The sequence below is a fragment of the Bombina bombina genome, chromosome 5, assembly GCF_027579735.1.
Source record: "Bombina bombina isolate aBomBom1 chromosome 5, aBomBom1.pri, whole genome shotgun sequence".
Lineage (NCBI taxonomy): Eukaryota > Metazoa > Chordata > Amphibia > Anura > Bombinatoridae > Bombina > Bombina bombina.
The window spans coordinates 847,654,981-847,669,544 of NC_069503.1; the positions used below are offsets into that span (position 1 = coordinate 847,654,981).

Consider the following 14,564-nt stretch of genomic DNA (forward strand, 5'->3'; position numbering starts at 1 on the left):
TGCATTATTCTAGTAGCTACTCTAGGGTGCTTGTTTTTCCAAATGTATTTGTTACAAATTTGCTGAAATTTGCCTATAAGAGACTTCGGGACAGGAATAGGGAGTGAGCGAAACAAATACGAAAGCTTGAGAAGTAATAGCATCTTGAATGCTGCTATACGTCCTAGCCAAGAGATACATGGAACACTCCATTTATAAGCACTGCACTGAAACTGTTGGAGGAGGGGATAAAAGTTAGACTCAATTATAGTAGGTATACTGCAAGACAAGTAGACCCCAAGATGCTTAATCCTTTGTTGGGACCAATTAAAAGCATACGTCTTTCTGAGTTCTGTGAGTACTGTATCTGGCGTAATAATGACATAAGCATCCGTTTTACAAATATTGAGCTTGTAATAGCTAATCTGACCAAACCGATCTAATAGTTTAAAAAGGGCGGGGAGAGAATAGAGAGGGTCGCTCAGAAATATGGTTAGGTCGTCCGCAAATAAAGCGTTTTTTGCAGGGTCCCCTCAACCTCCACCCCAAGAATACCAGAATTACTCCTAATCGCCTCAGCAAGCGGTTCCATGACTAGGGTGAATAATAATGGGGACAGGGGGCACCCCTATCGTGTCCCATTTGTGATGAGGAAGGCCGGAGAATGGAATCCCAGGCCTCTAACTGAAGCCGAGGGAGCTGAATATAAGGCCTTAACACAAGAGCAAAAATATGGAGGGAAACCAAATTTGTTTAAAACTTCAAATAAGTAGGCCCAATTAACCCTATCGAAAGCCTTTTCGGCATCTAATGCTAAAGTCATACAAGAAAGATTTCGTCTCTTGGCTTCAAAGTAAATATTAAGAATTTGTCGGGTATTATCCCGACCCTCTCTACCAGGAGTAAAGCCCACCTGATCTCCATCTATCAAAGTCAGTTATCTCCTTTTGAATGTGCTTAACTTGTTCAGGACATGAAAGAAGATATTCGGGTAGTTTCCAAGAAGATCTAGAGGGTATACAATTCGGGGATTTCATGGAGAGCTGAACCGAGGAGTGGTCAGACCATGTGCAATCAGGCATAAGCACCGACTGAACCTGATCTAGTAGTCACGGCTCACAGAAAATGTAGTCAATCCTAGTGTAGGTATTGTGCACTGTAGAATAGTAGGAGTAGTCTCTAAAGGAGGGGTGGTGGGAACGCCAGACATCAAACAAGTTATATTGGGCAAGGAGATTATTAAATTGCTTGGCAGTTCTAGAGGTGTGTGTGTCGCAAGGTTTGAGTTTAGGGGAACGTCTGTCTAACGTCAGGTCTAGGAGCATATTAAAGTCACCCGCTAGCAGTAGGTTCTGGGTCTTGTGGGAAGCCAACAGCCTCAGGAATTTTCTAAGTGCTCTTATTTGTCCAGAATTTGGACCATAATAGCTGGCTAAAGTATATGGGATATCATCCAGCCTGCAGTTCAATATTAGGTATCTTCCTCTTGGATCTTTGTAAGTTTCTAGTTTTTCAAAAAGTATTGACTTATGTATTAAAATTGCGACCCCCCTTGATTTTCCTTGGAAGGAGGTTGTCTCTATGGTTTGCAGTGTAAGGGTATAGGTGCACCATCCGCCCAATGGGTCTCCTGGAGAAAAGCTATTTTAGATTTAGCATGAGTCGGATAGCTAATGAGCCTGCTTCTTTTGCTTGGGGAGTTGAGCCCTCTAACGTTGTGGGAGGAATATGTCAGAGACATATCTAGGTTAGGGTAGGGGGGAAGGAAAGGCAGGGGGAAAAAAATGAGGGAGGAAGAGTAACAGAAGGGTTAAGAAGGGAGGGGAGAAGCAGGAGAAGGCAAGGTTCGAGGCAAGTGGGTTACTCTTACACTGTTGAATAAACTACAAAAAGTTGTAATGCAATATTAAATTTGTTACTGTTGTAGTGAACTATAGATAAATAAATGTCACGGTATAGCCAAGAGAAACCGCATAAATTGTCCTCCCCAAATAGGGAGGCACTTTATAACAGGGGAAAATGGGGGGTGTAGGTCTCGATATTGGGGGGGGGGGGGAAGGAGGTGGTAGGAGTTAACTATAAAATTCCAAATAACAATAGGCCTTTTGGGGAGAAGGCCGGTCGCACAAGAACAGGGTAAAGTTTCCTAGGGAGGGGGACCAAAATTTGAACTGTCGGCCTTATCGCCTGTCAGATGGAATGGGTGAAAAATATATGAGCCTATGTGACAGTGAATATACATATCAAACAGAAAAAAAGCAGAAAAAACAGGAAATTCACATTCAAAACTTTAGTATAACTGTTAATCATAATACAACATCATAACAATAACTGGTAGTCAGATTCTAATCTCAGTGTGGACCTCTTGAACTGGTCCAAGAAGCATGATCTGTGGCGCCCTGGATATTACATATTACTTGCCTGCCCACTCTATCTAGTTATCCACCTGTGATATATCAAGGCTTTAAATACATAATAGTCAAATGAACTCTAAAGACTTTGATAAAAACTGGGCTGCATGTGACAATCTGACCATTTCACAGCTAAGAGCAAGAAGGTATTGAGGGGCAGAGACTTTCTATAAGGTGTCTTAAAGTGAAATCTATGGGGTGGTCAGTTCCCTAGCTAGTTTTGCAAAGCGTGACATATCACACTAACGTTATTAGTCTGGGGCATCAGGTTTAGGGATATCTCTCTTATGTTTGAACTATCTACTCCATTTGTTTCACTTCATCTTCCTCTGGGAGATATGATATTTAGGCGGGGTTGTTAGGGACAGTAATTTATGTTTTAGGTGACTAAGTCTACTTCCATGGATATGTGTAAAGTACATGTTGTGGAAGAATCAACTAGGTTCAATGACAATAGAGTTCTGTGACTCATGCATAAGGTAATTTATAAAACCACCAGACACAAGCACGGTAGAAAAGTGTGCAGGGAATGTGTCCCGGTTGGGCCCACACCGAGCGCATAAACCCTGTAAAATAGTGTGATTATCGCTCTCAGCCACTTGCTTTGACCTATTGATCTATAGGGCTTTAGCTAGATTTTATAGCATGATTATGGCATGGTCAGCAACTATAAGTACACATAATAAACAGTTTACAAAGACATCCCTGTGGACAAGAATAAACATCAACATAAGCATTATGGGTGGAATGTGAGAATACGTAATCAAAGAAATACTTATCATCCAGAGTCCACCAGTATCAGCTTACGGACTTGAAGAGTTCAAGAAGTGCTGAAACAATGTCTGTTAATATATCCTGTAACAGTGTCCAGCAGACAATGTCCATAAAAACAGACTACACTTTACAGACTGGGTGAATTCTATTAGGATGTTGGTGATCCAGATCTGTGCCTTTGTGGAAGAACAGACCAATCCTGGTCTTCAGGATGATTCTGAGGCCCAAGGCCTCGGGCAGTTGTTGTAGACCAGTCCTTGGATCTTGAGCTCCCAGCAGAAACTTGTCGGTGTGTAGAGTTGTTGGGAGCTGTCCATTCTTCTGCCGATGCCCTTACTTGACTTTGTCTGTGTTGTGGTCTTTCTTTGTGAGATGAATGTAGATTCCACAATTGTAGTAGTTCATAGCCTTTGGATGGGTTTTGGATCATGAACATCCAATTTTCTCAGAATATTAGTAGTTTAATAGGGTAGCCCCATCTATACCTGATGTCATTTTTTCAAAGCGTAGATGTGATTTCAGTGAAGGTTTTTCTCTTCTGCAGGGTCCTCACAGACAGATCAGGAAAGATTTGCAAATTTTTTAACTTGTCTGGGAGGGAGGGCTTCTGGAAATGGGCCCTTTGGATTCTCTCCTTGTAAGTAAAGTAGTTAAGTCGGACTATTGTGTCTCTTGGCTGATCCTCTGACAGACCTTTGGTCTTGAGTGAGCGGTGCACACGATCCATCAGAGCCTCTGCCTCCGTAGCAGGGGGAGCTAGCGTATGAAACTCTTTGAGAAATGGTTGTAAATCAGCCATGGAGACAGTCTCGGGGATACCTCGGATCCTTAGGTTATTCCGCCGAGATCTGTCCTCCAAGTCCGCTATTTTATCTTCTACCACTTCAAAGTAGTCTGCGAGGCGCTGTGTGTAGGTTTGCAGATTAGAGTGCACCACAGCCGCATCCTCCTGTCTTCTCTCAAGAGAGACAATTCTTTCATTCGTAGATGAGATTTCCTTTTTAAGTTCAGCCGTAGAGGCTGCTATTTGAGCTGTGAATGAAGCATGATGCTTGTCCAGCAGGGATTTCAAAGAGTCAATAATAAAAGTGGGGATGACTGCTTCTGATGAAGCTTGTTGGATGTTCTGAATAGCCACCAATGTGATCTCAGAAGTATCAGACCTGGGAGAGTCTGGGGTTTCCATGTCACTCTGCGTCAACCCACTCGAAGGCCCAAAATGGTCCATCACAGTTTTTTTCGTTAGGAAAGGCTGCTTATTTTTTTTCCTAGCTAATTGTGACATATTGACTGAGGAGTAAGTTAACACGACTGTGATGGGAGTCTTAGGTGATATTGTATCCAAAGACACTGGGGCAGACCCACTGAGGTGGAGGGAAAGTTCACTGTGTGGTAGACAGGCCTAATTGGCCTAGGGGAGTTTATTCCATATCAGGAGAGTACAGTTCTTAGATAAAGATAGTGGACTAGATGGTGGAGGTCCGCTTTCTAATTTCTGATATTTTCCCGTCTGATAATCTGCAGCCAGAAAGCCTTAAATGTGAAGAAAAAGTAGAGCCCACGTGGGGAATACTGAGTCTCTGTTTAATACATATATTCAACTCAAAGGAGATGAATACACAGCTGGTGTACCCCGTGTTCACATATTAGAAAGCCAGCTTAGTTGATTAGGGTTCTGTAGGCACTATCCTCTCAGAGGGATAAATCTCACAGGACTTACAACAAGCACTCTCCCCGGGGAAATTGCCTTCACTAGGCCAAGCCGGAAAAAGGATAATGGGTTATGATCTACTGCAACTGTGTACAGTAGGAAAGGGGAGGGGAGAGTGCCCACCCGCTATGTGCTCTGTACTGCCTCTTCAAGTAGCTCTTGTGTGATGCGGCATTAGCAGGTTATTCAACAGGATAAGCTGTTAGCTATATTCTCTGGTAATGGATGATATATCTAAAAGTGGCCCTGTGGTGCAATGCAAGGGTTATATCAATAGTCCAGATAGCTATTTACTTGTTGAATTCTAGCTTTTCGTTTCCTCTTATGCTGACTCTCTCCAATTAGCAGGAAGTAAAGCAGAGAAAAATAAAAGTTAATTACTATTCAGCACCCTGCAAGAGTATCTACATCCAGTGCAAGCTCCACGTGGCTAACTGAGCAACAGCAATTCACAGTCCGTTATCAAAATAACTGCATATCCCACATGAAATTCTTTGTCACCTCTAAGGGGAGCAAATCACTTTTCCTTACACTTAAGCCATTTTTATCATTAAGGCTAAAGACATCTGGTGGTTTTATTTAGGAGGAACCGGTGCAGTAAACAGCGGCACTGTCATATGGGGAGATTGAAAATGGCGTTTTCGCGCCACAACTCAGAGGTTTTTTTGGCACCAATCCAATAAAGAAAGTTATGTCCCAATGTCCCTTATAGCTACCCAAAAAAGCGGCTGTATTAAAAATGTAGAAATGCTGCCTGGAAACCAAACAGCTGCTACTTACAGATGGGAGTTCGGAAGCAAGTGTCAGGAGAGACTACCTCTACTCTCTCCGTGCGGTGTGCTTGAGAAATGTGCAGGCCTCTGAGGTGTTGCATCTAGCTAGGCTCCGGAGCGGATCCCCGACCCTCCGGAGCTGGAGCAGCAGTTTAGCCCAGATGTTGAGGCGTGGGACGTGTGTCCGATTTCGTTGGCAGATCGGCTTTCAGTTTCTTAGATGTGGGTAAGTTCCGTTGTCCGGCCTCGGCAGCTACCTCTGTTTATGTTCTCCAGTCGTTAGGACTGTCTTAGTTAGGCATGTTTGGCTGATGGGTCGTGAAAAGAAAGGGAATAAGACCCGGGGCCGGAAGTCTCAAGAAGGATAGGTCCTCCGGTGCAAATGGTTCCCTCGACTCCCTTATGTCGCTCCAGTACTATGGTGGGTAGTTGCGATGCTTTGCAGAGACTCCATCAACCAAGCCAAGTGCAGGGGTTGGAAATTATATCTATTAGGTAGGTTTACACACTTTAGTTTTGTCCCCCAACTAAACTTAGTGCAGAGCTCTGGTTAGATGCGACCGGCCATGTTGATAGTTGGCTCCGCCCCCCCCCCCAAAACAAACAAAAAAAACCATAATTTATGCTTACCTGATAAAGTAATTCATTTCAAGGTGGCGAGAGTCCATGATCCATTACTCCTGGGAATTACTCTTTGCTGCCAAACCCCAAGCTCTCTATAAAACCCCTCCCACTTCACTGGTAAACTCATCTGAAATATAGCCAAGCACAAAAGTAGGAAAAGTAATAAAAGCATGGAAAAAAAAATGTGTGCGCAAAAATAAACCAAAACCAAAACCAAAAAACAGGGTGGGGGTCTCGTAGACGCTCACCACCATAAAATAAATTAATTTATCAAATAAGCATAAATTAGGTTTTCTTTCATTCATACAGGTTGTGAGAGTCCACAATTCATTACTCCTGGGAAATAAAACCCAAACTGTGAAGTCCACGAGTAATGAGAAATAGTGGGATAAAAAGAACATTTTTTTTTACAGAGAAACTAAATCCACAAACCCAAAGGAACCCAAAGAAAAATCAGGGTAAATATATTCTTTCTTGTTTTTCCATGCAGATAAAATGACCGACAGGCAAAAACAAAATTAACTTTTCTACCAAAGACTGCCTCTGAAGAAGCCAAAACATCAAAATGGATAGAATTTAGTAAAAAAGTATGCCAAGACTAAATTAGCTACCCTGCAAATTTGGTCAACAGAAACCTTATTCTTACCAGCCCAAGAAGTGGCAACTGATCTTGTAGAATGGGCAGTGATCAGTTTAGGTTGAGGCTGTCCCATCTCCAAGTAAGCCTTGTGAAACAAACGTTTTAACCAAAAAGCCAAAGAAATGACAGAATCTTTCTGACCCTTACTGGAACAAGAAAAGTGAACGAAACAAACTAGAAATTCTTCTCTGTGAAAGGCACATATTGAGCAAAAAGAGGCTGCTTCTAGGGTGGTAACTAGCCATAGAACAAGCTATTATGCTATTGTTCGTTCCCAGTTTGAGCGCTTCTCTCTTTTTATTTATGCAAACTAGAAGTTTGTCTGAAATCCTTAGTAGCATCAACATAGTACTTCAAGGCTCTTACAACATGCAAGTTATGAAGAAGTCTCTCTGGAGAACTCTTAGGATTAGGACATAAAGAAGGGACAAGAATTTCCAAACGTATATTATCCAAACACACAAATAATCACTTCCATGGATTCAACACAGTAGCGGACCTATTCAACAGAGGGCACTGGTGTTGGATTTTTTAGGGGCCCCCCCAAAGGTAACTTAGTAAAAAGCAAAAGTAATAAAATACATTCTGCTCTGTATAATGATTTGAGGATAGATAGACCTGCAAAGTGCACTAATAAAAGGCTTCCCTGCATTAAAATTGTACACATTCTGCATACACCTATGTATAGGCTGGCAATTATGGGTCCCCTCCAGTTCTTGGGCCCTGGTGTAACTGCACCTGCTGCACCAATGGTAGTTTTGCCCCTGATTTAACATCTGAAACAAACTGATAAAAGGACTGAGCCTTCACTAGATTCTTTGGAGCATTGGACAGAAAAAAACCTCTCTGGGAAGCCTTGTTCTAAAACATATCCAGTAACCATGAGAGGCTATACTTATAACCCAGGGATCCTGAACATACTGAAACCAAGCCTCCTGAAAAAGGTGCAACCTGCCCCCTTACCAGAGCCCATGGATTGGGGGCTGCACCTTCATGCAGACTTGGATAAGGGAGTAGATTTTTTTTGGATGCTTAAAATTGTTCCAGTTTGAACTAGGCTTCCAGGGAGAGCCAGAGTAACTTCATTTCTGTGAGGAGGAATCGGATTTCTGATCCCTGTTCTGATGAAATGATGAAAATGATTAGAAGCTTTGGATTTGCCTTTGGACTTTTTGTCCTGAGGAAGAAAAGCTCCCTTATCTCCAGTAACAGTAGAGATAATAAAATCCAAACCAGAACCAAACAACATCTTTACCTGTAAAGAGAGGGATAAAAGCCTGGGTTAAGAAACCATATCAGCAGATTTTTAACCATAAAGCCCTTCTAGATAAAACTGCCAAAGGAGGAGTGAAGCGAAAATGCGACAGGCACAATAGACTAGCTCAAAATACAAAGAAAAATGCATGTGCAAAAAATCCTGATGTGCGCTACAAAATATATCAATAACTTAAAAAAAAATAATCTTTTATATATATATATATTGTAAGTCTGAGGACGGGGGTGAAACCCCGAAACGTCACTAAGTAAAATTATTTTGAATTTCAAACGGAGAGTGCCTGCTTCTTTTTGGAATTGTGTGCTATTTTGCTGTGCACCCCGGATTATAATTGCGAGTGCTTTTACCTCTGGATTTTGTATATATATATATATATATATATATATATATATATATTTACACACAGATTCCAAGTAAACCCCTACTCAGCCAGTGTATGTGGGAAATACAGAAGCAGACAGACCACAGGAAATGTTTAACAGCAAGCCTTTTATGTGCAGAATAAAAGTACAAACAGAGAGCCTTAAGCCATAACGTTTCGGCTCCCAAGAGCCTTTTTCAAATGGAGGCCACAATGACATAGAGAACACCCCCATAAAACCCCTTATTTACCCATTACCTTTTACCCAACAGGTATCCTGTATTCTACTGCTGATCACTGGATCGTTTCACACAGCATGTGGGAGGAGTTATAAAGTTCTGGGGCTTGGGAATCTTTGCCTCCTCCTAGTGACAGGGAAGAGTAATTCCCAGGAGTAATGGATAGTGGATTCTCACCACCTGTATGAAAGAAAAAAGTGTGGGGAGGCTGAGGGGGGTCCCTACACTATAGAAAAAATAGATAAAATAATAAATCTAAACATGGCGGAATAGTGGGAAGGGGCAGACATTAAATAAATGAATTAAAAAGCCCTAAACTGCATAATGGAAGACTGGCAAGTACCTAGGATGGTGGCGACCAGGGGAGAGCTGTTTTGGTGGATCATTTAGGGATCAGGGATAGGAGGTGTCAGGTGGGAGGGTAATCCCTACACTAAAAATTAACCTTACATACTAATTAACACTTTTGCTGCCGGGAATTTCATTAGTGTGGTGTGCAGCTGCAATTATCTACTGTTTCTGAACAAAGGGGACCCCAGAGATGCTTTTACAACCATTTGTCTTATTACTGGAGTAGTTGTGTGTAAATAAATTTTTGTGAGAATCCCAAGGTTTATGAAAAAGTTGACAATTTTTTTTATATGACAGTATTTGGTGGCCAAATAGTGGCATCAAATATAACAAAATGGGCCTAGATAAATACCTTGGGTTGTCTACTTTAAAAATAAATACAGTATATATATGATTTTTATAGGTAAATTAAAAAAACAAAAGCTCTTTTTCTGTTTTAATAGAGTGATAGCAAAAATTCTAAACATTCTCTGGTACTTTGTGCAAGTTTTTTTCTGAAATTCCTGGTAGCGAAGGGGTTAATACAATTTGGTAGCAAACCCAAAACCTTAAGAGGGAAGATTAAACTTTGCACAAAACAGTGATTCTGTGGTTTGAAGGTTACCTTTAAAAATTAAGCCATCACTACAAAGATGCAGCTTCACTTTTGTCCTTTTTTATAATGGAAAAAGTAACCTCTACATCACAACATATTTTAAGGGTGATCATGGGTATTGCTAGTCTATTCTGGAGTGATGCGCCTACAAATCTGCTTATTTGCCCCGTAGCAAAGTTTTGCTGTCAAATTTTAACTATTAGTGGAATTTTCAGTAATATTATTGTAAATAATAATATAACAATCCAAGTTTTTTTATTTTACATATAAAAAGGAACACTTAAAAAGATGGTACCTCTGTGCCTGGTAATCGTACATTTATAGGATACAAATGATCAAAACTTAAAAATTAGTAAATATCAGGTAAAATATGCCTTAGTATTAATTTGTATTAATGAGTATTAATTCATTTTTATAATTGCAAGCACAGTACCTTTTGTCTTGAATGTACCCTTCCACTTTGTGCAGTTCTTTACCAAACAGACCACAAGGCTTAAAATTTAAAATGCACTTTTCCCCCGTTCTGTAAAAAAAAATTAAAAAAAAAAAAATTCAAAAGCTCAAGTTACCTTTAAACAAAATATATGAGAAAGTATGAAGAATAATAAATCCACACTTACTTATGATTAGTTATTTCCATATTGCCATACTGCTCAATCCAAAGTTTTCCTACTATTATATTGTGCACACAGCAGGTTGGGTTAGTCCATGTGTAAGATTCATTGTGTCTACAAGCAAAATGAACACACAAACAAACGTTAAAATGATTTAATGGAAATGATAAATGTAGCTTTCTGATCTTGATTAAATTACTATTATTTGTAAGAAATTAAACTACATTCTGAATATGAAAGAAAGATAAAGCCTTACAGTTGTTCCTTAGCCACAGAACATGCTTATTAAGGTTCACAGTTTCCTTCAGAGGTGGTGTTGTCTGAAAATTTACAGCAACCCTCTGTCCTCAACTTTCACCCTCCTCAACTTTCTCCACCCTATCTGTCCCCAGGTTCTGAATTCACTTCCCATTGTGTGAACTTTTAACTTCCTAATAGAACCTAATATCCTAGCAGGCAAGAAACTAAAGGCCCACATGCATAGAATGCTGCAATTTAGTCTACATTATATATATCACTTACTTAAGAAGTTCCAGTGTTATTATTCCTTTGGGTTCAGCTTCTACACTTTTTCCCCAGAACTTAAGTTTTGGGTAAATGGATCCATGAAAAACAAAGTCATTGTTAACACCTTCAGCATGGAATGCGCTAACTGGTGGATGATGACTGACTTGTTCGGAGATTAGTCTAAATCCAAGATCATCACTAAAAAGTAAAACACATGCACACTAATTCAAAAGCTGTTGACTCAGTTATAAAATAAAATGCGTAAATTTGCAAAACTGCTTTCATTATAATGAATCCTCCATTAACAAAACACTTTAAATTAGAATATGTGCAACTATATCTACATGTATCAGTGGAAGGAGAAATTTCAGAGTTAATAGGTAAAACTGTTCTTGTGTGAAGGACTGTGGAGTAAAATCAGTACAGACACTAAATCAAGAGATAAAATAAGAGTTAAGCAGGATAATACAGGGCTATTCAGAATTCCTGCACTTTAAGGCTACCTGAATAATGCATTATCGATTATTATTATTGATAATGCACCATGAACACACTTTACTATAGCCAATTTTAAACACTAACTTTGTAGGCAATGCTTCTTCTGTAACTCAAAATACTAACATTGTTCAATATGTCCCAGGTGTATTAGAAATAATGTCTTATGATTCAGCAATATTAATGCACAAGATGTATATGTGTATATGTAAATGAGTATGTGTAGGAGTGTGTGTGTGCATATGTGCATGAGAATGTGTGTGTGTGTGTATGAAAATGTATAGGGCTATATGTATGTGTACAGTGGCAAGAAAAGTATGTGATCCCTTTGGAATTTGTTGTTTTTTGCATGAATTGGTCATATAATTGGTAATTTCATCTTCATCAAAGTCACAAGTATAGAGAAACACAATGTGCTAAAGTTAACAACACACAAACATGTCTTTATTGAACACATCCCATTAAACATTCACAGTGCTGTGGAAAAAGTGAACACTTGGATTTAATAGCTAGTTGATTCCATTAGACTTGTACAATGTCCAAGAAATTTTGGCCTACTCTATCTTACAGAACTTCTTCAGCTCAGCTATATTCTTAGGGTGTCCGGTGTTTTACAGCTCTCTTGAATGCATTCCACAGCATCTCTATGGGGTTAAGGTCTGGGCTCTGACTGGACCACTCAAAAGGTAAATTTGCTTTTTCGAAGCAATTCTGTAGTGGATTTACTTAAATGTTTTGGATCACTATCGTGCTGCATCACTCAACTTTTACTGAGCTTCAGGTGGTGCACAGCCACCACAATATTATCCTGTAGGATATCTTCATAAACTTGGGAATTAATTTTTCCCTCGATGAAGGCAAGTGGTCCAGGTCCCAAAGCAGCCCCAAATCATAATGTTCCCTCACCGTACTTAAACAATAGGATGTTTTTAAGTTGTTTTTTAAGTCCACAAAACAATTTCCCAGTAGCGTTGTGGAATGTCAAGGTGGTCTTTAGTAAACTTCAGGTGTGTAGCAATGCTTTTGTCATTCAATGTTTTCCACATAGTGGACTAATGAACAGAGATGTTAATCAGTTCCAATAATTTCTTCAAGATTTTAGCCGTCACTTGAGGGTTCTTTTTTTAACTCATTGAAAATCGTGCATTGTGCCCTTCAAGTTATCTTTGCTGGATGGGTACTTCTAGGGAGAGTAGCCACTGTACTAAATTGTCTCAATTTATCAGTGGACAGATGAATATCTAAGCTCTTTGAGATAACTTTGTAACCCTTTCCAGCTTTATGAAATGCAACAACTCTTGATCGCAGGTCTTCTGAGAGCCCCTTTTTGCTTGTTTCATTAATTGGACACCAGGTTTGCCAATTTGCATTATGCGAATAGCAAACTCAAAATGTTTGAGTGCTTTTTATAAGTCAAAGTAGCTATAACCCCCACCTCCAATCTTAGCTTTTGTTGAAGTCATTAGCCTAGGGTTTCACATAAATCTTTTCAACCTATACTGAACAATACACTAATTTGTGTGTTATTAGTTAAAAAGGATTGTGTTTGTTGATTATTGTAATTTAGATGAATTTCAAACCAGATTTTAAGACAAATTTATACATAAATGCATGTATGTGTGTGTGTATAAGTATTTGTAGGAGTGTGTGTGTGTTTATATACTATATATATATATATATATATATATATATGGATGGAAAGAGGACAAAGAAAATCAGCGCTAAGTGTATAGCCCCAAGACCTGTAATCTAGATGTTAAAATATGAACCGGCTGCCTAATACCTGAAATATGGACAAATGAAAGGTCCCCACCTAGCAGTGTCCCATTTCTGATTGTTGAAAAAGAAGAGTGAGAAGATTGGTATCAAGGCGCACTGTTCATGTAAACGACATGTATATATATGTATAACAGAGGATGTATAAATGTGAATAAATAACAAAATGATACACAGGTATAAAATTAAGATAACCCCAAAATTTAGGTTACATTAAATAAAATCAGGTAAAAAGATGCACACCAAGATCCTAAATGGATCAAATATAAATATATACTCCTTTTAGAGTTATAGTTTTTTTCACAATGTGTTTTTTTCTCCTCAAAGACTAAAAATTAATTAAACGCTTTTTTAGTAGAAGGGTAGTACTTTTTGAAAATAATAGATGAAAATGGGAGACATTCTTTCACTTTTTTAAGATCTTTAAGATACTAAATTCCCCTAATGGTGATGTCTATCCAAAGGGAATATCCACATTAAAATTTTTATATATATATATATATATATATATATATATATATATATATATATATATATATATATATATATATATATAGTTACCTATATTACAACAACAGCTGGAAGAAATGGATGCGAAATTAGTGGAGAGAGGCTATACTAAAGAGATGGTTAAGAAGGCACGGGATGACCTCATGGATCCTACCAAGTTGGGAAAGAGGCAACGGACAACAAAGCCAGATCCCAAGCAGATCAACATGGTGACCACATACACACCAGATTCTAGACACCTTACTGAGGCGGTCCAGAGACATTGACCAGTGGTAGGCAGTGATCCCACACTACCATTTGGGAGGGTTGCTGCCCCCTGAATAGCATACCGAAGAGCAAATAACCTAAGGGATATACTGGTTAAATCATATCCGATAAGAAATTATAAAAAGGATACCTGGCTTAAGCCTATGAAGATGGGCTGTTTTCCCTATTCAGGATGTGTCACCTGCAATGGTATGCTTAGGGGCAATTCCTTTCAGCACCCTCATAGCAATCAAAGATTCGACATTAGGCATCGCCTTACATGCACCAGCATATATGTGGTATACATGATTATTTGCCCATGTTCCAGGGTCTACATCGGCAAAACTAACAACCTTCCGTGAACGCATGGCAAACCATCGATGTGCGATACGGGAGGCCCTCCGCACTGGCGAATCGGAACAACCAGTAGCTAGGCATTGTATCCAACATAAACATGCAGTCTCCAGTCTACGCACGATGCTTATAGACCATGTACCCCCCCTCCCGAGAGGAGGTGACAGGGGGAATCTTTTGCTACAATGCAAAACCAAGTGGATCTACAGGCTGAACACCATCTCTCCATATGGCCTTAATACCTCTCTAAACTTTAGCCCCTTCTATTAGACAACATCTGTCTTTGTAATAAGATCAGAGTATACATATCCTTCCTGCAGCTGTACAA

At 39.5% G+C, this 14,564-nt stretch overlaps 1 protein-coding gene across 1 annotated transcript in view; it reads right to left on the reverse strand.

Annotated features, from left to right (window-relative positions):
• The window catches only part of OSBPL1A (oxysterol binding protein like 1A), a 702,947-nt gene that overhangs the window by 130,404 nt on the left and 557,979 nt on the right, over positions 1-14,564 (reverse strand). The window contains 3 exon segments of the mRNA XM_053714984.1: positions 10,168-10,257; positions 10,355-10,462; positions 10,871-11,053. Coding sequence (XP_053570959.1) covers positions 10,168-10,257; positions 10,355-10,462; positions 10,871-11,053 — 381 coding nt within the window.